The 23,315-nt window shown below is 52.2% G+C and overlaps 1 protein-coding gene across 3 annotated transcripts in view; it reads left to right on the top strand.

The window, feature by feature from the left end:
• The window catches only part of FBXO31 (F-box protein 31), a 28,214-nt gene extending 5,477 nt beyond the window's left edge, over positions 1 to 22,737 (top strand). The window contains exons 2-10 of one of the 3 annotated variants that reach the window (XM_059713926.1): positions 1,421 to 1,492; positions 4,223 to 4,309; positions 9,092 to 9,168; positions 10,592 to 10,759; positions 11,479 to 11,553; positions 13,199 to 13,308; positions 14,186 to 14,339; positions 15,104 to 15,462; positions 16,620 to 22,737. In XM_059713926.1, coding sequence (XP_059569909.1) covers positions 4,255 to 4,309; positions 9,092 to 9,168; positions 10,592 to 10,759; positions 11,479 to 11,553; positions 13,199 to 13,308; positions 14,186 to 14,339; positions 15,104 to 15,462; positions 16,620 to 16,842 — 1,221 coding nt within the window. In that variant the 5' untranslated portion in view covers positions 1,421 to 1,492; positions 4,223 to 4,254 and the 3' untranslated portion in view covers positions 16,843 to 22,737. The remainder of the gene's footprint in view (positions 1 to 1,420; positions 1,493 to 4,222; positions 4,310 to 9,091; positions 9,169 to 10,591; positions 10,760 to 11,478; positions 11,554 to 13,198; positions 13,309 to 14,185; positions 14,340 to 15,103; positions 15,463 to 16,619) is intronic. The other 2 variants (XM_059713925.1, XM_014607877.3) reach the window with 2 other exon arrangements.
• The last annotated feature ends 578 nt before the right edge of the window (positions 22,738 to 23,315 follow it).

Genomic DNA, 23,315 nt, shown 5'->3' with positions numbered 1-23,315 from the left:
TGATGCACCTGGTGCTGCATCAGTATAAATGGCGAAGTGCACATCTGTGCAGAAAATGGTGGCAGTGTGCTTTTGAATGAAAACACCTTTGATGTAGTTTAGTTCAAAAGCGCGCCACCGCCATTTTCTCAGTGCTTTCACTTTTAAACGCTCGGCGCTGCAGTGCATACATGTGTACAGATACCCAGTGTGACCCAAGTCAGCGTTACCCACATGTGTTCTTGCGGCTCGATAGCGTGCCTTGTGTGTGTGGACGTACTCATGAGTGTGTCTGTACAGTAAGATCAGAGATGGGTTCAGCCAGGATTTCTGCTTTCTCTCATGTGGCCTCAGCTGAATTTTGAGTACAGAGCTAGTTCACAGCGGCTGACGTGCAACGGGCCGTGATGGATCATCACAGGTTCAGAGAAGCTCAGTCAGCCTTCTCCCTCGTGTGGGTTTTGTATCAGGTGGTTTGCAGAGGTCCTTTGGGGACGTGTTTGGTGTCAAGTATCTGGCAGGGGCTGGAGCCATTTGGGAGTCTGACTTTTAGGCAGCGTGCATGAAGATGTCGGGGAATGCAGGTTTCCTTCCTCGGGACTGATGGAAACTCCTTCCTCTAGCGTTTCAAGGATTTTTTGAATTGAGCTCCTAGCTGGTGCTTGTCTGGATCTTCTTAAGCATGTAGAATTTGGTTTTTGGTTTCTGTAAGTGCAGCGCTCTTATTTATTTATTTATCATATCCCCCCCAATCCTTCTCTGCTTCAAAGCTGCTTTTAAGAGCTTTGGATGGGTGACAGAATGCATTGAGAACAAGGCAGTCAAAGACATCTAAGCGAAAAACAAACTGATTTCAATCCCATTTATTTTCAAATGTCAGGATGTTTGTACTTGCAAACAAGTTATTTATGCTTAAACTCATGTTGCATCCACAGATCGTTATTTTAAAATCTAATTGATCTCTTAATGCTCTGAGATGTAACCTTTTCCCTTGATCTTGGTATTTTTTCCCTGCTGGATGTATTGGGAGGAATATATACTGCCTGTACAAACAGCAGTTTGTTTTAATAGTGGAGGGATCAGATATACAGTGCGTCTTCCCATCCCGTGCCAACTCCCATTGGCGCGACAAGCTTAACAATAGGAAGTCATCGCTATAACGTAAGCCATCCTTGCTTGTGAAATGTATTGAAGAACCTTAGGATATATTTTGTCATGAAATGCCTTGCTAACTTTTGTTGCTTTTTCGTGTTTTTTGAGAATAACAACACTTATTATTTTTAAACTAACTCAGTAACACGCAGGATTGGTTTCCAAAGAGATCAATGTATTTTTACCTAAAGACTGTCTAAGTTCTGCTGTTGTGTCTCAAAACTTTGGACCACAACTTTGGACCTTTGCACCGGAGAGCATATGTTGTTATTTGTTCCTCTTGTTGCAGAGTACGGAGTCTGCGAGAACTTACGGAAGCTGGAGATCACGGGAGTGTCCTGTCGAGATGTCTACGCCAAACGTAAGTGGCGAAGCCAGCGCAGGTTTGTGTGCTGCTCTTCCTGCGTTGAGTCACTATTAGAAGTGAATTCACACCAAATCTTATAACTTGGGCAACAGAAGAAGTTTGAAATGACTTTCAGTATTTTGTCACGGAGGCTTCCCTTGGAAAGCTGTAATGAGTTTCATTTTATATTTTCTTTATCATCAGATGCCAAAAACTGGAATGCCTCTGACCCCCTTCTGCCCCCTTAACAGGAAAAAAACAGGCGATCTGAGGATTTCCAGGACTGGATTATTAGTTTGTGGCTGGCTGGCAGGTTTAGCACGTGGCAATTGCTCTTCTCACCTGGCTTTTTGGAGCTTTTAATTTGTTAGACCTTTTCAAAGGTATCTGTCTTTGGCTGCTTTGCTCCTTTCACATCTGACTAGCAGGTGACCTGTATTCATCAGATGTGGGTTCAGTTTTCTACAGGCCTAGGAAGCAAAATGTCACTCTCTTTCCCTAAACCCGCCACCTCCTGTCTACCGTGACGGCTCCAGAGTGCATTGGCTTCTCATGGGGGAAGGTGGGCAAAATGATTTTGTGGAACATCTACAGCATCATGAGAGAGAAAGCAGGGTAGGGAGATGCTCTCCCCACTACCTGTTATGGAAGGGGACTCGCTGCTGACCTGTACAGAAGCATCAGTATTTGTTTCCAACCCCTCCGTTTTGGCGTGGGCGAGTGCTTCGTGCAGTATGGCTGTGTCGTACCTGCTTTGCACCACGTAGAGCAAAAGCCGGTCAGGAGCCATGCCCAGGATGGAGTGACAGTGCTCAAGTCCGATGCTTTCCAGACCAAGCTGCCTCTTGTTGCTAAATTTTGGCGTTGCTAGAATTGGTGTTGCTGAATTTTGACCCCTTATAGTCAGAAGGTCACAGGAGCTGGGAGGGAGCTGGCCCCAGCCATAAGGCCAGCTGCCTGGAGGAGGTGGTCCCTACATTCAGACTTTATTGTTCTCACTGAATCCCTCTCTGAGGATGGTACTGTCCCTAGGAAGAATTGGTGACACCTCTCTCTGCAGTGCCTGGACTGAAGTTTCTAGGTTCTTCATAAGAAGGTTTTTGGAAACTGGAAACATTGAACTGTTTAGGTTCATAGGGCACAAAAAGTGAAGTGTGTGGGTTTTGCACTCCCTTGAGAGAGAGGTGTGTTACACAAACTGATACCTGGAGGCAGTGAGTGGCCTACTGCATTGACCATCTCGTGCTGGGCCCACAATAACTTGGCTGTGTCCACTTTGCCATCGTGTCTGTGCCTTTAGTTTTCTTGTCTGTACAATGGGAATGCTGCTGCCCCTTTCCCTCACAGCCCATACAGTTTGGTTCAAGGTTATTCATTCTCCACATCTCTACAGAGAGATCTCACGAACCCTTCAGACTTTTTTGGCATCCTGTGGCATGTTCACATTAATCAAAATGTCAGTTATTTCTAAGCTGACGTGTCTGTCATGCCCCCGGTACAATCCTGTTCATGTATCTTTGCTCTTGACATTCTCTCTCCCCCTTGCTAGCCTTCATTTGTTTTAAGCTGTAGAGCTGCTTCTCTTAACCTGTGTAATTTTCTTTCCATTGCATTGGCTCATTGATGAAGATTAGCATGTAATGCTTTTAGCTGTGGAGTGCAGGCTTCATTCCCTCCATACAGGATGGATTTCTTTCTTACCACATAGTTGTCAGGCAATCATATTCTGACTGGTGCAGTTACTCCACACCCCTGCACAGTCAGATGGTTGGGCAGCTTCCTCTGTCTTTCCACAACCTCGCCTGGGTTTGCAGTCTGTTCATATGCAGTGGGCTTCTCTATTTGCAAACCCATTGGTCCTCTTGAGAGAGTGTGGCCTCGTTCTTGGGTATCCTGTAGAAGTCTCTATTTGCAGCAGAATTTGATTTGAGACTACTGACAGCGTTCAGCCCTGAACGAGTAAACCAGCGGTGCCCAAATTTATCACTCCATGGGCTGGATAAGTGGCATGGGGTGGGTCTGCAGGCTGGATACCATAGAGGGACAGTCTGGGTGCGATCCAGTGTGCTGGCCTGGCCCCGCACACCTGCATCTGGTTGGATTGACCTTCCACGCCAGCCCAGTCTATGCACAGGGCCATGCTATCTGGCTCACAGACCTCTCCACAGCCTGCAAACTTGGCAGCAAGAGAGCAGCAATTACTGGTGCTCCCTACCTGGTAAGCGGCAGCCCCAAAGGCTTGGAGGTTGAGCACTGTTGGGATGAGCAATGAATGTGCCTTACCAGGAAGACTGGAAATAAAGCTAGACCTGAGGTCTGGGAGGGCACGCTAGGGGTGGGGGAACAATGCCTTGGCCTGGTGTTTGGATAAGTTACCTGGGTTCAAGAGTCTTGTAGGATGCAGAAAGACTGGGAATGGTTGCTCTTGAGAATTAGATTGGGAGAGAATTAGATTTGGGAGTGTTGGAAAGGAATTAGATTTCACTCAGTATTCGTGTGGTTAAATTGGTATCCGAGTTGCTTACAAGAGCCCCAGTGCCGTGCTAAATTTTCCATGGCTCACCCTTCCACATCGGGCTCTGGCTGGGGCATGTAGGCTTTCAGCTGCTGTACATCTTCCCCAGCAGCAGCGTCCAGGAGGAACTTGGCTTTCCTGTGTGTTTGATTCCAGTTCAAACGGAGGTGACGGGGCGGTCGGAGGGGAGAAGGGCATGTGCTGGTACTTACCCTGCTGTGTCTGTTCAGGTATAAACCCGCGAGTGAAGTCGGGGCGTTTTATGAAAATCCTTCCCGACTACGAGCACATGGAGTACAGAGATGTTTACACCTGCCGTACGTACCTTGCGTCACCTACGCTTTCCGCACCGAGCACACGCCAGACGCTGCATGGAGTGTGAAGTGACTTCCACAGGCTCCCCTGGGGGTGGCTCGGGTGGAGCGAGCGGAGCTGGTTGCTCTTCCCATCTCTCCTTTCTCAGGCTGCTAGTCCCAACCCTAGAAGGTGGCAGCTTAGGTCAAGCAGCTGGTTTCAGGCTTATGGCTCCTTTGAGCTAGTCGGGCATCCTGTATGTGGTGTGTGCAGTTGGGAACTAACTGGGCAAGGGCTGGGGAGGCTTTCCTGGGACCTGGGTGTGCTGCACAGATAACATGCTTATGAAGGAGAGGTGAGCGCATTTGGCATTGCCCTTAATGCATACTCCAGCCCCAGCAGTGACATTAAGGGGCTCTAGAAATCTTCATCCAGAAAGGCCAACAAAGAGGATTTTCAGGGGCTCCCTTAGCGGCATACAAGCAAAGGCCAGCTCATAACCATGTGGGAATAGTGCCGCCTGCATCTCTATGTGTGTGGGGAGGGGTGGGGGGGTTAGGTTAAGGGGCCCCCGAGGTCCCTTCAAGGCCTATAGTTGTAACTCGCATGTTCCTAGATGGGGCTGTCTGTTCTGCAGCTTCTCTGCAGTTCTCTTCTCCCTCATAACTTGGCTGGGGGGTTGCTGCATTTCAGCAGCCTTGTGGGTTGCCACTAGAAACGCACGCACTGCTTGTATAGAGGGAGTGCCTCTCTGGTCCCACCTTTCCCTGTAAAACAGCCCTGAATTATTATTTTCTATTTAGCCTTAACAAAGGGAGGCTTCTGGAGAGTGCCTGAAACATGGGAGCGAGCACTGGGGATCTGGTTCGATTTCCATTTTGATGCCTAAACAGGTGCAGATTTGTAAAGTCTGCTGGTAGCCCCAGGGACACTCCAGGTGCCTTGCAAGCATCTCGCTACCTACAATAATTGTCCAGTGGGTTGCTGCCTTTTCCCACGAGCAATCTTTTAGAGACTACCACTGCCATTGCACTTTCTGGTATGACCTCCAGACCCAATATGGCCTGGTGCTCTGCGTTCCTTTTCCTGCAGGGAGAAGAGTAGCAGTGTTCCTAGATCTTAACACTGTTTTCTGGAGCCTGGTGGGATTTTCAGTCTAGCTTGTCAATTAGATCAAAGAAACCAGTGTTGGTTGGTACTTGGGGGCTTTTCTTTTGGTGGTAGGGTATGGTTTGGTGGAAGAGGGCGATTCAGGCTGGGGTTGCTAACCCTCCGGTTGGGATCGTCGTTTTGTGGCATGTGCTAACGTGTGGCATGGATGCTATGGACTCACCCACACCAAAGGCGGCAGTTGAGTTGGAGTGAAACGAGTAGGCTTTGTGCTAGCCCATCAGCTGACAGCTTTTGCATGAGCTGGAAAGAGTGAAGAGCAGTGGAAAGCTTCCACTCGGTGGTCCTGTTTTCAGGTGCTTTGCTGGGTGCAGGCACCAGCGCCGATTCCCAGCTGGGTGGGAGTGACACAATCAGGATTGCTCCATCGATGCATTTGCAAAGCATTACCTCCCTGGCTTGCTTTGTTGCTGTCATCCAAATGACTGGTGTCTAATGCCTCTTTCCTCAAAACAAGTCATTGATTCAGTGCTCCTCCACTCGTGCCCAGCCCCCGTCACTCGCGAGGTTTGGAGTTGTATGGCGAAATCTGCAGCATCTGTTATCTATCTCGCTCTGATCGTGCAGCTGGTAGATGGATGAACATGCAGTTAAAATTCACGGCCTCTCAAGTACTTGGCTCTCCATCCAAAGAGCATCCCTGGGTTCTAACGACATCCTTTCTAATGACGTCAGCTGCGATGCTCTCGGTGAAGTGTGCCAGCTGCATTGATTTCACTGTGTGGACTTGTTCAGTGTTACTTGTTTTGTACTCGGATGTCACTGGGAAATGTAGCCTCTCTCTAATCTCTCTCTTCCCCCCCGTAACACCTTCACCCTTGCACGCAAGCACTTTTCACTCTCCCTTTCTGTCTTCTATCCTCTCTCCTGGCTATGTGCAGGCCCTTGCAAAGGGCACAGCACAGCCAAAAGGCACAGGTGTATCTTCTCGGAGCCAGCAGTTGCTAGTAATTAGCAGCATGAGCTGTCTGGGTGCGTGGATCAGTCATCACGCCCCTACCGATCACCCTGCCAGGCCAGTGGCAGCTTTTTCCGAGGCTGATTAAATTGAACCTGACTCAGAACAGCCAGGAGGGGACATCTAGGGACATCCCCCTGGTTAGGGATGGGGATGGCTTGGAGGGGGATGGGAAAAAAGGCCGAATCCCAAAGGAGGAGATACCCTTTGTTCAGGATTTTCTTTGTCCCCTTCCTCCTGGGAGTTGGGACAGAAGGCAGAAACCCAAAGGACAGAGGGGGCTTGTGGGGGGAAAGAGCCACATGCTGCATCCTTTGAGACTTGTGGGGAGCTGGCAGGCTTGTGCCCGATTGCAGGGGATGCACCAGCTAAGCCCCGTGAGGCTTAGGGGGTCAGCAACACTGCTGCAAAGAGGCTTCCTGCACCACCTGTGGGACCCAAGCCCTTGATGGGATAGCGAGTGGGCTTCGGGCCCAGGCAAGGAAGCCAAGTGTCTACGTGGAGATTTGCTCCTGCTCTCTGCTGTTTGCTGGCACTTTCCCAGAAACATCTGTGAGAAAGCACGGCTCCCTCCAGAGCCCACAGAGATGTCTCTTGGGGGCTGCAGAAGGCACGAGGTAGGGAAAGCTGCAGTCAGTTTTCCATGTTGCTCGAGCTGCAGGCTGCTCTCAGATGCTCTGTTCCTGTTCTCCTGATTAGGAGACTTGTGCAGCTTTGAAGAGCAGCTTACAAAAGCTGCCTGTCATGCAGGAGGGCATGGGGAGCGTTGGCCTGCCTGCTTGCTTGGATTCCCCTGCAGCTGGAAAGAGGACGGGTCTTTCCTCTGGGTTCAAGGCTTCATGGGGCAGTGTGCATCTGACTCATCTGCTTTTCCAGAGCAAACAGAGCCCTCGGACGACTAAGCGGCAGCTTTGGCTGGGTGGCTGCTAACTGGGCCATGGCTGCATTCCCTCCAGTCTTGTCAAGCAGCATCATCTGCTGCTGCTTGAAAGCCTGGCACTAGTGTCCCTTGCAGCTGCAGCGCTGAAGACATTTGGCAGTAAGAGCACTGTAAGTTTTAGAGGTGGAAGAGAGAAACCTCTGGTTTCATAATTAACCGCTTGACATTGAGCTTCCTGTCCTAAAGAAAAGAAAAAGGAAGTCCTGAACTTTATCAGCACTCGGAGCAAACGGGGCAGGGAGGCAAGTAGTAGTCAGCGGGGTGGCTTATCCATTCCTCTGTGTGTGCGGATGAGATGCAAGATTGCTTATCTCCTTGCCTCTGCTTCTGCCCCCCCTCCTGTCCTTACTGGGAGAGATCAGTCCAGCCAGCTCTGCTCACTTATCTTCTGTGTACAGATGCATCACAGGATCTTGTGGGTGGCTGTTTTGTTCAGGCTCATTTCAAGTGCTGGTTGGGGCTGAAGAAGTCTCCTGCTGTCTTCCACACACAGCCCTTTGCTAATAGTTCGTAGAAATGGTCACTTGGTTTTTTTTAAGTAGTTCATCACTACTTTTAACACCTACAGATTCAGGCCTCACTTTCAAATGGGGTGTGTGTGTGGAGGGGGTCACTTTTAACACTACAACAGAATGGACCCAAAGTAACTAATTGCCATGGGTTTCCAGACTTGTAGGCAAGGCCACTCTGCACTGTAGTTTGCAGCCATAAGCGGGAAGCTCGTCGCTGGCCTGTCCCTTCCCACGCAAGCTGCTTGAGTAGCAGAAACACCTTGTAGCATTTTGTACATGTGAAGTTTTTCAGCAGAGAGCTGGGGAGCGTGTAGGACACGTAAGTCTCAACTGAGCTATGCCTTCAATATTGTGGATGAACATCTCTCTTGTGCTCCATCCCAGGGAGATATGCAAGGTCCCAAAGTAGCTTCTGACCCAGATGCAGCTCCTCTGGCGCAGCCTGGCCATATGCACTGGTCTTCAGACTCACCTGCATTTCCTGCTGTTGGAACATTTTCCTCCTTGGACTTTGTGTTTCGATAGGACTCAAACCATAACTGGCTTGAGGATGAGGATCCACAGCTATAAGACTCTGCAGGGAAATCCTGAAATGCAGGAATTTATCTCTTGAAGCTCTTTGGAGCATGCCTAATCTCTGTGCATTCAGTCTGGATGATGTCCTGGCTGCTCTGGTCCAGATCATTGCAGTGTCTGAGTGCCAGGTCCTGAAAATGCCGAGGCCCTGGGGTTTAGGTGGGGACAGTCACATCTGTCTGGACAGGAAAGGGGATTTCGTCCTGGACAAACACTCGCCACTTCTTCCCCCTGCCCTCCCTGTGTTTCTCCTTTCCTTCACCTTTGGTGCTTGCAAACTTCTCGTCCGTGTCTGGGGGAAGCGGGTAACTTGGAGATCCAGGCTCCAAGTGGAACATGTGATGTTCTTGACTGTCTGTGAAGCCTTGAAAGATTAAACTCCTGCTACTGCTCTAGACTGGGGGCAGAGCGGTATGGGAGAATAATGTGGGGAGCCGCACATCTGTGGCAAGCTTCAAGAGACACCTGCTGCTTTCATGAAGTCTTCAGAACTGGCTCCTCCTTGGGACTGGGAGCATGGGGGCTCTCCCCGTTTCCTAGTAAGGAGATGTTTGCTGGGGAGTCTGACAGCAGCCTCCCTTTCTCTGCTTCTCTTTCCCCTCCATCCACCCCCACCCCTCTACCTGGCTTTCTCTCTCTCGTTTCCTAGTGCTGCACCGGTATCGACATATCTTGGGCTTATGGCAGCCGGACATTGGGCCATACGGGGGACTGCTCAATGTGGTGGTGAGTCTGGATGCACCTCGGGCTTGCATGCAGGCTGCTGGCAGCAGTCCGTCCTCTGCGGGCTCCTTTACATCCCTCATGCCTCCACCATTAGCATGAGCCAGCATTTGGCCTGCTGAATTAGGAAGACGTCCAAGACTCCAAATATGCTGGGTCAAGTGGGAGTCAGCAGAGAGGAGCTGAGGCTCCTGTCTGGCTCCTTTTGTAGTTGTCTCCAGCCTGCATGCCTGCCTTTTTAGTACTTGATGCAGCTGAGAAGCACGAGGCACCTTTTGGGGCATGGGCTGACCCTCTCTATTGGGGCTGACGTGCAGGCTGACCCCTGACTTCTCCACGAGAATAGAGGTGTCTCGGGCCTGGCATTTCTAGCTCGTCGGGAACCACGAGCTTGGCGCTAGGCATTGACTGACTGTGTCAGCTTGTCTGCACTTCCCTCCTTCCTGTGGGGATAAAGCCTTTCCTCCCTGAAAAGGAGCTAGCGATGCTGAGGGTAAGGCCTGTTGCAAAACCCACCAAAGTGAACAGGAGCCTCTTTACCTCCCTCACGTGGGCTTTGCATCGGACCCACAGTGAGGCCGAGTAGGGGAGCAGGCTGCTTGGGGCATTATGCTTGCCTCTCTGGGGAGGCTGAGGGGACTGGGCTGCTGCCCTCTATCAAGATTCAAGGCTGGTAAGTGAAACCCATACCAGGCCTTAGGGGTTTGTCATGCTCCGACCTTGGTGGGCAAAGAGAGCAGTGCATCTCGCATGGATACTTGCTGCAGCCCCCGGTACCCAAGGTGCTAGCTGACTATACATTGAGCCTTCAGCTGGGGAAGAGGCAGTGCAGAGCTGAGGGCTCTCCTCTGCTTTAGGGGATCTTTCCATTTACAAAACACCTCCTCTCCCCGGGCCTGTAACGTTGAGGCGAGGATTTTATTCTTGGTGGGAGGCTGGCGCTCTCGCCTCTCAGTAAAGGGAGCTGCTGCTTTCCTCTTACTGGCACTGTGTAACGGAGCCAGAAAATAATTCGTTATCCCAGAGCCACAGTAATTGTGGGGAATAGAGCCCCCTCCTCCCACTTTCCCAAGAGGCGCTGCCGGCACAGACTTATCACAAACCAATTAGAGCCTGACTAGCTTCAGCACAATTTCTCTCTCCGGGGCCCAGAGCGTATCTGGCACTGATTTGCTTGCAGTAATAGAGACCTGAATGTTAATCCCTTGAAAGAGCCCTCTCGAGCCCCTCCTCCTCCTTGCTGGGCCTGCAGTTGAGTCGCTAGAAAGCAATTTTTTCCAGCCCTAAGAATCCCTTTGATGGCTCAGAACAGCCCCTTGGTGCCATCAGAAGAGCCATCCTGCCTGCCCTGGAGAGGCTCTGGGCCCAGGCAGCGAGCAAAGTGTGAGGAGGACTGACTCACTCTCTTTCCTCTTTTCCCGGGCAGGTTGATGGCTTCTTCATAATTGGCTGGATGTACCTGCCCCCTCACGACCCTCACGTCGACGATCCGATGAGGTTCAAGCCCCTCTTCAGGGTTCACCTCATGGAGAGGACTTCTGCAACCGTGGAGTGTATGTATGGCCACAAGGGACCCCACAGCGGCCATATTCAGGTGAGCAGGGGCACATGCACACGCAGTAGGCACAAGATGCCAAGGTCCTTGTCTGGGACCCCCTGGGAAGTCATGATGGGAGTGCACCAGATTTTACTTGCAGAGGTATACCCTGCACAGCTGCGTGGCCATCCTTGCCCTGGTGCTGTGAGTTACTTCCCAGCCCTTGCCAGTCACCTGGTTGATGGCACATGGGCACCACGTCCTGTTAGCCCATCTGCTGAAAGCCCTGTCTCCAGGGGCCTGGCTCAGAGTGGGACACCAGAGCGCATCAAACTATCTGGGGAAAGCAGGGAGCACATATATTTTAATTTGGCCTCTATATGCCAGTGCTAAGCTGTGCCATGCAAGTGCCACAAGGATGGGACCGGGACCATTGAGGAGTAAGTGAGATACTTTGAGGAATTGACTTTCCAGGGAGATTCTCCTCTTGGAGGTGAGTGGAGAAGGCAGCTCCGCAGTGGGGGGAGTGTCCTCTCCCAGCTACCTGCCCCAGCAATTGGGGCTGCTACTTAGAGGGGCAGGGGCCCTTGATGCATCTCTCCTGTCTCTAGGAGGCATAGATGGAGCCTGGGCTGCTGGGTGGTGGTGGCAGCACGTTCGTGGAGACGGCATCCAGCGGCTCGTGCCAATGTTTTTCCTGAAGTGGTCTTTCCCTTATTGCCATGTCAGTCTCTAGTTATGGTGTGTAACTCAAAGTCCCCTCCCCGTGATTGCAGATTGTGAAGAAGGATGAGTTCTCAACAAAGTGCAACCAGACGGATCACCATCGAATGTCAGGAGGGAGGCAAGAGGTAAAGCTTTACCCGTCCAGGTGGAAAGACCAGGGTGGGTGGGTGGGGGCATGCACGTGCATATCTCCTTAGGGATCTGTCTACCTCATCTAAAGGACAGCAGGAAATAGCGTCACTCTTGGCCCCGAGTCTTGGACAACAGTCAGAACTTGAAGAACAGCCTGTTTGACTCCAGCTTGTGTATAATGTATCTGTTTGTTGCGGACTAATTGTTGTCCTAGGAGCTCCCCTAATAGATAGAAATGATCTGTGGTCTGAAATTAAAGTGGAGCAAATTGATCCTCCTGCCGAAGATTGGCTGCAGCCTCCGCCTGGCCCTTATGCCCCTGATAGGAAGGGGACACCCACACATGCCTTAAGGACCCCTGCATTGATCTCTCCTGCTGCTACAGCATGGGATCCACTCGGCATTTCCACCCCACAGTTACCTTATGGGACATCCATGTAATACCCCCGTGTCACGCTGGCTCATCCTGCCTTTCTACACCATGTGCATAGTTTGTGGTTCCTCTTCAAAATGGAATGGCAGCAGAGCTGTTTTAAGCCGTATGCCGAGTCTAGTCTTGCCAGGTGTTGAGCAGTCCTCGTCTCCCTCTGATTTTCCACCGCATAGAAGGATTTGGCTCTAAGGGTGCTTGCTCTTACTGCGCTGTATCAGACAGGGCGGGTTACTTTTCAGTAGCCTGATCTAACATAAGCAGCAGCCTTTGTGCTCTTTAGACCACTTGCAAGATGCTGGTAACTTGAGGTTTCTGTTGCTTATGCGAATGGGTTTGATCCTACGTGACATAACATTACATTATACTTGCACTTAACGCTATAGCTCGTTGTCCTCTTAGCATAATAAACAGGGCTGCTTTTTGCTGCCTGCCAAGATGAAAGGATTTTAAGGCTTGTTTTATGATACGGGATTACTAATAAAATGCGGCAGCTGGGCAACTCAAATCACATGCTGTCAGGATACAAAAGCAAACATCTGGGGAAGGCTTTCCTGGCACTTCCTCCATCATTGGTTTAGAGATGCCAGAGCATGCATCCCTGACTGTTCTGTATAATAGCTATTAACAGATCTGTTGTCTGTGAATTTGTCGAGTCCCTTTCAAACCCATCACAGAATTTCCTCTGATGGGAATTGGTGGATCTGTATTTAGGAGAAGGATTGCAGGGTTGGACTCTTGCTTGGTAGAATCACGTCATCGGGAGATAAGCAGCTGTCGCCCCATTGCAACTCCTCTCCAAGGCTTTGCTTCTCAGAGCTAATATTGAGGCATCCTGGGGGAGAGTTTTTATTTATTTATTTTGGATTATTTACTTTGGATTTAGGTGTGCAAGTCCTATGTTTATGGGACTTGTGCTTCTGAATCCCTTGGCACATCTGGAAATCTCCTTGCTGTGTTCATTCTGCTGTGCCTCGTGCCCTGGGGCAGGGTCCAGGAATTTACCTTTCGACAAGGCTTCAGGCAAGGCACTTTTACATCTGTGCCCCCCTCTTGCTGTGCAGTAGGTTCTCCCTTTCTCCTGGCTGACCCTCTGAGGTGTAGAGTGGTGTGCTCCAGGTGGGTTCACAGTCCCGTTGTAAGCTTGCTGGCAAGCAGTTTGCAAACTTGCTGGGTTCACGTGCCCCTCCTCTGTGTGCGTCTTGCAGGAATTCCGGACGTGGCTGAGGGAGGAATGGGGCCGGACGCTGGAAGACATCTTCCACGAGCACATGCAAGAGCTTATCCTGATGAAGTTCATCTATACCAGCCAGTATGAGTAAGGGCCCTGCTTTTTCTCTCTCAAAGTCAGGCTGGGGGTGTCAAAACGCTGCCGTGTCCCCAAATCGTTCTCTTCTTTACCGATGACTTGCCACGTCTCTCAGCACTATGGTTCTTGCCGTTGCCTGGACTCTTGTCTAAGGGAGCTCTTCTGTCTTTATACAGATGATATTTTCCTCCATGGAAAACAGTTACCCCTAATAGCCGTAGATTCTTGCAACGTGTGTTATCAGATTGATGGCATTGCCCAAGCCTTGCTTTAGATTTGGACTCTACTGCAGTAGGCTCTGGACCACTGTATGGGAGGTGCCTTCCAGTAAGATTGGCAATGCTGGATGTAATGGGGATAACTGATGAGACTACGTGGGTCCCTCGAATGGCTCCGTGTCAGTGAGAGAGGCCTTTGAATCACTTGTTTAACTCTGAGTCACTGTCCGTCATCCCGACAGGGCATCAGCTTTTACTAATTGGTAAGGAAAATGTATAATACTGCAACTAAACACAGATCACGTGACCCCTATGTTCTCTCTCTTTAAAAGAGGTGGGAGTCGCTCTCAGAAGTTTGTTGCTTTAGGTGACACTGCGATAAGCTGCCCTCTGGTAGTGTTGGGACTTTCAAGAAAGCCAGGGTGGCTTTGGTTGGAGTGCCACTGCCATACCTCATAGGCCAACAGATTTTTGCCCTTTACCCTTTTAGGGTATGGGGTGGGTGCATTCATCGCAAGTGCTGTGCTTTTCAACCAACAGTTCATTTGCAAAGACCCCCTCGGTGAGGTACCAGGCTGGCAGGAGGAGGAGATTGTAGTCTAAGTTCTCCTGGAAAGCTTGGTGCTCCAGCATCCCCTTGCAACCTGTCTGTCCCTTCTCCTCCACAGCAACTGCTTGACGTACCGACGCATCTACCTCCCTCCGAGCAGCCCCGACGACCTCATCAAGCCAGGCCTCTTCAAAGGGACGTACGGGAGCCACGGCCTTGAGATCATCATGCTGAGTTTTCATGGGAAGAAAGCCAAGGGGACAAAAATAACAGTGAGTGGTCTAGCTCCTCTTTCTTGGCCTTTCTTTTGTGTTTTTGTTGCCTTGTCGTGAGAGTTGCATTGCATTCTCCCACCCTGCCCTCTAGGCCACAGATAGGAGGAGACAGCTGATTGCCTGGGATGCAGTTACTTGTCTCGGCCCGACTGGTTTACCTCGGGGTTGGTAAGAGCAGGTTTAATCATTCATCCTTCGACCTGACAACCTTCCTGAAGCTTGAGTGGCTCTTCCCTTGGGGAAAGGCCCCAGAATCCTGTGCTCTTGGAGGAGCTAAAATATGTCTGCAGACTTTCTCCTGATCACAGATTCCTTCTGGCTTGAATTGCTTTCCTCTTTCTCCCAAATGGCCCTAACTGGCTCCGTTCTGTGTTAGCCTCTAGCAGACCCTTGCAGAAGACCTAGGCCTGTTGGAGATGTCCCAGATAGCTGTGGCTGGCGAACCCTTCCTTCCCCCAGCGTGGAAGGATGACTGCGTGCAGTTGTCTCACTTTGTTCTTGCCTCTTGCAGACTTGGCCTTTTGTTTAGGGTAAAACCTCCACATCCAGGTGGGGCTTTGGTGTGGTAGCTGAATGCAGGGTTCATGAAATGGTTGGGCCCTTGGGTTAGCCAGCCAGGGAGGCAGCGATGGAATGGGTTAACGCCAACATAAGGCTCGTGAGCTAACTCCCCAGGGCACGTGGGAGCTTTTGGTAGGAACTCTGCCCCGTCACGTCCTTCCCCTGAACTGTGGTGGCTGTCCCTTGTTTCCCATCTCCAGGGTGATCCCAACATCCCAGCTGGTCAACAGACTGTGGAGATAGACCTTTTGCACCCCATCCAGCTGCCTGACATTGAGAACCAGCACAACTTCAACGAGCTCTCCCGCATCATCCTCGAGGTCCAGGAGCAAGTGCGCCGGGAGCAGCAGCAGGAGGAGGAGGAGGGTGCAGGCTGCTCCCGGCAGAGCGCCACGCCACAAGCGGAGCAGCCTGCACAGGAAGGAGACGCAGGAGCTGAAGAGACAGCGGACAGAGCAGGGGCTGCAGCCCAGGTATCAGAGCCAGCTTCACAGCCTTTCGTGTTGCCCCTGGGAGTCATATCGCGGAACAAGGATTACCCCCGGACCTGCCGAATGTGGTAAGTGAGGTTTGGGGTTAATTCCCCGCCCCTGGTTGAGTAGAGCTGCAGTGCTGCCCAAAGCTGGTCCCCACCTCCCCCTGTGCACTTGCTGTGTGCATTGCCTGCCAGTGAGCTCCCAGCTCCTTCGTGCCGTCTGGTCTCATTCGTTTTCCTCGACTGCTCCACGTCCCATGATTTGTGGTTGCTTCTGCTGGATACTGAGCTGCCACTCCTGTGCTGCCGGCAGTCGTGCTACAATCGGGCCCTAAGCTGTGGTCGCCTCCATTTGACTCCTGCGGCTTTTTCTTTTTCCATCAGCCCCTCGTGCTTTATTCTTTGGGATCCTCTCAGCATGAGGCTTGGCACTTGCTTGCCAGGACCAGGGAGACGTGCTGTGTTCTCCCCCCTCAACTCTGCTCCAAGCCTGTGTGTCTGGCCCCTGTGGTGCTGCGAATGCTTGGTGGGCAGGGAGTGGTCTGAACCTGTGAGCTGTGCCCCTTGTTGGACTGGGTCCTCCAGCAGAGGACCCTTGACCAAGTCTCCTTGGCCCTCAGCCCCCTCTCCTCCCTTGAAGCCACCAGGGTCTTATTGCAACCAGTGTTGCTGTAGGTCATGACTGATCACCTCCCTGAACACCAGTGATCTCCCTCTGACCTACACCCGTCCTTTCCCTCTTAATTGCGTGGTTACTTGAGCATGTCCCCACAGGTATGACCCTGCCAGGCACAGACCCCCACGCAGTGTCCTGTCTGGGGTGATTCTTGGGGACTGTGAGTACACCACCCTCAGCTAGGTGTTGCCTCTAGCTGCAGAAATATTAGGCAGTTGACCTGGCATACACGCCCACGCCCTGACTTCTGACACTGTCCTGTATAGCAGCCAGGCTTTGAGTGCAGGGGAAGGGGCGAGTGACTTATTTGTGGCACTGGGGCCTTTTGAAGATGAAAGTTTGTGAAGCAGTGGGCTTGTGCTCTGCAGCAAGGTTAGGAGGTGAAACATCCCACCCCACATTGCGTGGCACAAGTGGCCAAGTGCTTTCTGGGATGGCTAGATCTTCCTCAACAGCAGCACGTGCTGGCTGGAGATCCCTCGTCTGCAGGGACTACGTAGAAGCCCACGTCAGGAGCACCAGTAGCTGCAATATTTGCCTTCCCCCTCTCCTCTGCTTTTTCCAGCTTCTACGGCACGGGGCTCATCGCCGGCCACGGCTTCACCAGCCCCGAGCGGACGCCGGGGGCCTTCGTCCTGTTTGACGACGACCGCTTCGGCTTCATCTGGCTGGAGCTGAAATCCTTCAGCCTCTACAGCCGGATCAAGGTCGCGTTCCAGAACGCCGAGGCGCCCTCCCGGGAGGCTTTCGAGGAGATGCTCAAGAACATTCAGTCGCTGGCTACTTGAGGGGCAGCCCCCGGGAGAGCGGGAAGGGCTTGTGAAGACTTCTGCTCTCCCCACCTGGGAATGGGATGGGATGGGACGGGGACCCCTGGCCCTTGGTACCTCGGAACGAAAGCATGCACTTTTTAGTAAGGCCTTCTCCCCCCTCCTCAAACCTCCAACCCTCCCCATATCCTATTTAAAATAGACCTGAAATATCCCTCCCCCCCACTTCTTCCTGGCGGTACTTGATAGTCGGTCTGTAACACAGCCGTGGATAATGGGAAGCAATGGAGTGTGTTTGCTTAAAGAGAATGGACTGGAGGGAAGCTAGGTGGAGCTCCGCATTGGAGGGCCTTGTAAATACGGAGGTGGCTAATCCTGTACCCTGCTCCAGGGAAGCAGGGTCCTCCTCTGGCCAAGCGCATCCTTCAACATCTCTTTCCCACCTCCCCATGCACGAGGTCACGGGAGATTGGATCACTTAAAACCCCTCCCACGCGGCCCCCACCTGCCCGCTCTGTATTGTGCGGTCCGGGCTTGGCTCGTGTTTGTCCTCCCCTCTGGGAGCCTCCCTCTGCTGTGCACGGCCTTGATAGCAAAGCAAGCCAGCTCCGCTGCGGCTTGGTGATGGCAGTAGGCTTTTCCTCGCTGAGAATCCCTCACGCCGGCCCTGCGGGAGGTACTCGGTCACTGCGCAGGTATCCTCTCTCCGCCTTCCTCGCTCCAGTTCAGTCTCTTCCACTGTCGGAAGGAGAAATCATCTCTCCCCTTATTACAAGCACTGGGAACAGCTCTTGGCGCCTGTTCAGGCTGTACTTTTAACTCCTTTTTAAGTAGATCTGTTAAAAGTTCTCCCTTTAAAGAGCTTAGGGAGAAACCCCTCAACCCCACGAACTACTGACTTTCCCTGTGTGTGCTTGAGGGCTGGCAGAGCTGGGACGTGGAGTTTCCTGCTGTTGCCTGGTATCTTAGGCTGCTCCCACCCTTCCCCGCGCCCTGCCCAGGATAGTTAAGAGATCTCTTGAGGCTGTGATTCCTTATGGTGCCGCTCATTGGCTCCCTCCTCTGGATCCAGCAAGTACTGGGGTGTCGGTGCCTCTGCCTTGTGTTTGCATGTCTGGGATTCTTGCGTTCTTTCCTCTCCTACAATCGCTGATCTTCCCAGACTCTGGTCTGCCTCTGCTACAGGAGACTTGCCCGCAGTAATTCGGGAATGCAGCTGCTGAGCTCCGCTGAGAAGCACAGGTAGGAGAGGTAGATGCCCAGAGCACTGACCAGCTGCAAAAGCTTCCACCACGAGACGGGGCGCTGGGGTGGCCAGATTTGTGTCTTGACCCAGGCAGGCAGTTGTGGTCCATGCCTGTCATTAGAGACCCACATGAACCAAGCAGTGCAGCAGGTGACGTGCCAGCCAAAGCATCTTTTGGCAGATGATAAGGACTTTTAAAACCTTAAAGACTCCCATCTGGGCTCTTCACCTTCCACGGATAGTGTTCGTAAGTGGTTATGCACGATCTAGTGGTATATTAAAGCAAAAGATGAGATCCGTGGCCTGTTTCATTAACAGGAAACGTATTCCCCCTCGCCTAACATTAACGTTCTTGCTGCGGCTGCTTCCCCAGCCTTCACATCCTCATCCCATGCCATGTGAGAGGAGTTGGGGACAGGCTCATGGTGGGGTGCATCACTCGCAGGGCTGATTGTCTCCTTGGATCTAAGTCCATGACACTGCACAGATCAGGGAGCTCTGGGCACATCTTCCTCCCAACCTGACATACCTTAATGTTCCCTGGGCCAGGGCAGGGGTAGTCATTCATGGGAATAAGCTATCCATTAAGCTGGTTTAATGCAGCCCTTGAGAAGGGTAGGCGTTTCTCTTAGCAGAAGGGAGAGTTGGTTTGCATGGCATCCCGGTACAAAGGCTTTGACTCGGCGACAGGATGTTTTTTGTTGGTCTCTGGTGCCTGGCTGCTGTGGGCTGAGGTAGGGTTAAAAGGCAGGCTCCTCAATCTTGGCTCTGAATTTCCTCTCTTTCCTCCAGGTGGGAGGCTCAAATCTATGTTCCAAAGCCCACGTGAGAAATGAGCTGGATATTGTGGGCAGGTGCGAACGTCTGGGCTAACCGGGCATCTGCAAATGGCGGCAGCCCCTTGGCCTTTGCGTAGCCATCTGACAGGCAGAACTGCCACCAGGACCCTACCTTCGCACGAGCGATCCAGTCTTTAGTCTGACCGAATCCTCTTGGTTGTTTCTACAGCAGCCCTTAACCCAACCTGCATCTAGGGCAATACAGGTGCTTTGCTGGAGGGATTCCCGACTCCCCGGTGCTCTGTCCTGTCCCTGTTAGCCAGCTTCGTTGCAGCCAAATGAATGATGCACGCTGCGTACTCAGCTGAATGTGCACAAGCCACTGATATTTATTAAAGCAGATCTGGGTTGCAACTGCTGCTTACGCTGCCCGGTATTTCGGAGTCTGCTGCCCCAGAGCACCAGGCAGGAGAAGGGCAGGGGCCTTTCACGGTGCACTGAACACAGGCTGCATCGTTGCTTACATTGGTGTATGCCCGGCAGCGGCTGGTTTCCAGGCCAGTGCGATTCCTTTGCTCAGACCATGTTGCTGCATCCAGTTTTAGTGGCGGTGTGACGAAGGTGACAGCTTTTCAGAGCTCTCCCTGCCTTTTGGGAAGCTCCTTTTCTTTGCAGGCTGCTTGAATGGGCTTCACAGTGTGGGGATGCTCCAGTCCTGGTGAAAGGCCACGCTGCCAGCCCTTGTTCTGCCAGGGGACTAGATGCTGAAATCGGACGGAGCTGCGCTTGCGGTGTCTCGGGGCGTTTCAGAAGCTTCAGCCTGGTGAGAATAGGACGGCTGGTAGGGTACAGAGACCGATGAGGCATTGGGAGCATCGAAGAAAGGTAGAGTAAGGGAAAGTCAAGGGTTAGACTCAGGCAGGACAGGGGGAAGAGGTTTAGGACTACAGGTGTACGTGCATGTGTGTGTGTACGTGGCTATAAAAACGGCAGAATTAACGCACCTTGTTTTGTTGGGTGATGACTTGAAGCCACATCTTGCCGGTCATGGAAAGGGTCCACAACACCATCGTGCTTCCTCTGCGTGTGAAGCAACCGTCGGGTTACCTCCTGCTTCAGACTGACTGTTACGTGCCCTGTGAGGTGAAGCACGCATCCTGCCAGCCGCCTCAAGCCTAATTGTGCCAACCCAGAGGCGTAGTCACTAATCGGGGAATTTTGGGAGGACACGGGTCCAACGCTTGGGGTGTGAAGTCGAAGCTAATCCACCACTTGCCCCCAGCAGGCCAGGTGTCCCTGAGACCGGCTGTGACGGGTTCCTTGTAACTAGCAGCAGGGCTGGAGAAAGAGGTGCAAGACCAGTCTACGGCAGAGCGGAAAACGATGCATCTGATGTCCAAAGGAGCTGATTGTTCCCGTCCACTCAGAACTGAAGACCATACGGAGGGAGTTGCATGTCTCACAGCTGCATGTACTCGATGATTCTCCAGCAGCAGCCGAGCAACTTCACTCCTAGCAAGCAGGGGTCTCGGTCAGCTCCTCACTTTGACCATTGCTTCCCAGCTGTTGAGGCAGCTGTGTGACTGAAGGCCAGGCGGTGTCATGATGCTGGGCACCCTGGTAGCACCCTGTCAGCTAGGGGTAGAAGGAGGGGATATACCTGCAAGGACCCATTTAGGAAATAGTGTCACGGCGGTGCTAAGATCAGCTGTCATGCTCACCAGCAACATGGGCAGGAAGAAGTGTGATCCTACACCGAGCTCTGAAGCTGGCCTCTCGCCCTTCATCCAGCTCCAGGAGCTGCCTCGCACTCCAGCACCTGGGATCCACGCTCTTCCAGCCCCTGTAAGTGCTTCATCAAAAGCCAAGGGAACTTCTCCACCGACAGAAGTTCTGGAGCAGCGTGGCTTAGGTAAGGAGGGATGATCCACGACGTATATGGTTGCAGCCCTCTTGTGCTGGGCTGCACTCCCCTTTCCCAGGGGTCACACCAAGTTGGTGCATCTGGGGGATGGGTTGATGAGATGGCAGCAGATCTGTGGAGTGTGTGTACATGCATCATGGGGTAGGTCCTGCACTGCACCCCGAATCCCGGGCACGAGACTGCGTTGCTGCTCTGAAACGGCGTTCTGGATGTCCCTCCGATTCTCTCCAGACAGCGCTCGTTGCTGCACGCTGGGCACTGCTGAGTTGGCTGCATTGCCTCCCTTCCAGGGCTGCCGAGAAGGGGTGAGGTATCCTACACGGTTGGGCTTCTGGACACCACTTAGATGTGTGTGTGTGGTGCCTCTGCAGTAATGGGAACGGTCTGCCTAGTGTTTTGAATCACTTCTGGCTTCCTCCACACCTCGAACTTCTTTGGGGAAGTTTTGCCAGGTTCTCTGTGCAGGATAAAGTCAGTGGCAAGCTCCGAAAGAGCCTGCCACGGAGCAGTCTGGGAGTGCGCTATCAGCAGGAAAGGGGCATGAGCGAATTGAAACGTTTGCCGTCTAATTGAGATGCCACTGAAGCCAGCCACAGCTGCCACAGGCCTGTCTAATTGTGGGTTTACTTCCAGCTCAAGGCTCTTTCGGGCAGGCCAGGAAGTTCAACAGCCAGTTGTGCAGGGGGTTCGGAGGGCAGGCTCAGCTTTGCTTGGCTTGCACCTTTTTGGCAAGCTTTGGAGGTGACTTCAGCCAAGTGTGTGTGTGTGTGCATGTGGGGTTTGATGTAAATATGTCTATAGGGCTCTCCCATCAGTGCAGTGGTTTCACAGCTGTCTGTCAGGATTGTGAGGGGGGGGGTTAGTACTGCAGGAGCTTTTGCAATCTTTCTCGTCGCTGGTCTTGGATTTTGAGGCATCAGAGCAGCGCTGGGCCAAGGTGTCAGGGAGGGAGGTCATCAGGAGAGGGGTTGTGACGTATAAGTTACAATGCTATGACAGTGCAAATGAAAGGAATGGGCTCCGCTTTTGCTTTTGCAGAGGGTTACTGTAAGTTTCTTTTTTTTCCATTTTTTTTCCCTACTGAAGCTGAATTTCCAAGCCTGGGCACCGAACCAGGTTGACTAAGCTCCTCTTGCTGGAGACATGATGATGGTGTGTCTGTGTGATGTTTGGGTGGCCATGGGATGGGAAGGAGGGGCAGTGACATACCGGACATGGGGTCAGCCTGGCACGCAGGGCTGCACTATGTGATTGCTGCTGCTTTTGGCTCTTAAATTAAAATGCAGGAGATGCGGTGGCTCTGCTCAGGGCGTGTTCTTTCTCTCGTTGCCAGAGGGCAAAGCGTTCCCATCCTCTGTTCGTTCACATCACTAAAGCTGTCGGCACCTTGTGGCTGCCTGTTCCTTCCCCCAAACAGCTTCCACCTACCCCTGCCTGGCTCTTTTTTTTTTCCCTGAACCAATTGACACCACGTAGATCTGGGGTCTCCGCCAGGCCTTTTGGGGTGGGGAAGCCCACGTGGTGTCAGTAATGCCATCTTCCTCGTGTCGCCTGCGTCCCAGGGTGCAGCTGTAATCCCGACCTGCTCGAGGCCCGAAGCGCCGAGGAGGAAGCCGGATCGCTCGAACGCTGCCGGGGTTCTTCCCTTTTGAGTGTGAAAAACCTCTCGAGCTGCAAAGGTGAACCCAGAAATCCCTTCACGGGAGGTGAAATCCTTCCTAGGTTGCTGCCGTCGGGGGTGGGCAGGGTTTGCCTCTGCTTGGATTGGGTTTGAGTTTGCAAAAGGTGATTGACTGATTTTTATTTATTTTTTCCCCCACCTCCTTCCCACCTTCCCCTTTCCTCTACATCCAAGGCCTGACTAAGGAAACTGTAAACGCCTTTGTGTTACTTTGCACCTGCTCATTGTTTCCCAAGGAGCCTTTTTTTGGTTTCAGCCAATAAAAACGGGGACGTTTTATGACCTTCGCTCTCTCTGCTCCTGGTTCTTCCCCCCCAACACGGTGACACTTGATGTTTGGACCCTTTTAAACAGGCCGGGCACCATTTGGGCTTGAGGGTGGGGCTTTACCTGGGCTCAGTTAAGGGACAAAGGACTAGGCGCCAGTTGACCCAGCGGGGCTGGGTTTCGGGGGTGACTCTGTCTTGAAATGACTTCCAAAGGCGCCTGCGTCCTTGCCAGTCGGACTCTGTTTTTCCAGGTGTCTCAAGGTTGCATCCAGATCTTTGGGCCGTTTATCATTTTGGGTTCCCGGTGCGCATGGCCATCATTGCAGGTTCAATTTCCTCTGAAAGAAAGAAGATGCTCAGATTTCTGCAAAAATTTGGATCGCTACCTTGCCCCGGGGTAGCACTCGATAAGCAAGCGGCAGCCGATGCCCCTGGTCCAAGTGCTTTAAAACCCACATGTGTGATCAGACTTTCGTTTCCCCCTCTGAGTATCCAGCAGATGTGATGATGACCCCGTGAGGCTAGAAACAGCAGGGACCAAATGGAGATTTTATTTTATTTTTTTGCAAGCTGCATCCACAAACTTAAGCTC

This window comes from Alligator mississippiensis, chromosome 10 (genome assembly GCF_030867095.1).
Source record: "Alligator mississippiensis isolate rAllMis1 chromosome 10, rAllMis1, whole genome shotgun sequence".
NCBI lineage: Eukaryota > Metazoa > Chordata > Crocodylia > Alligatoridae > Alligator > Alligator mississippiensis.
This window is presented reverse-complemented; position numbering and strand designations above follow the sequence as displayed.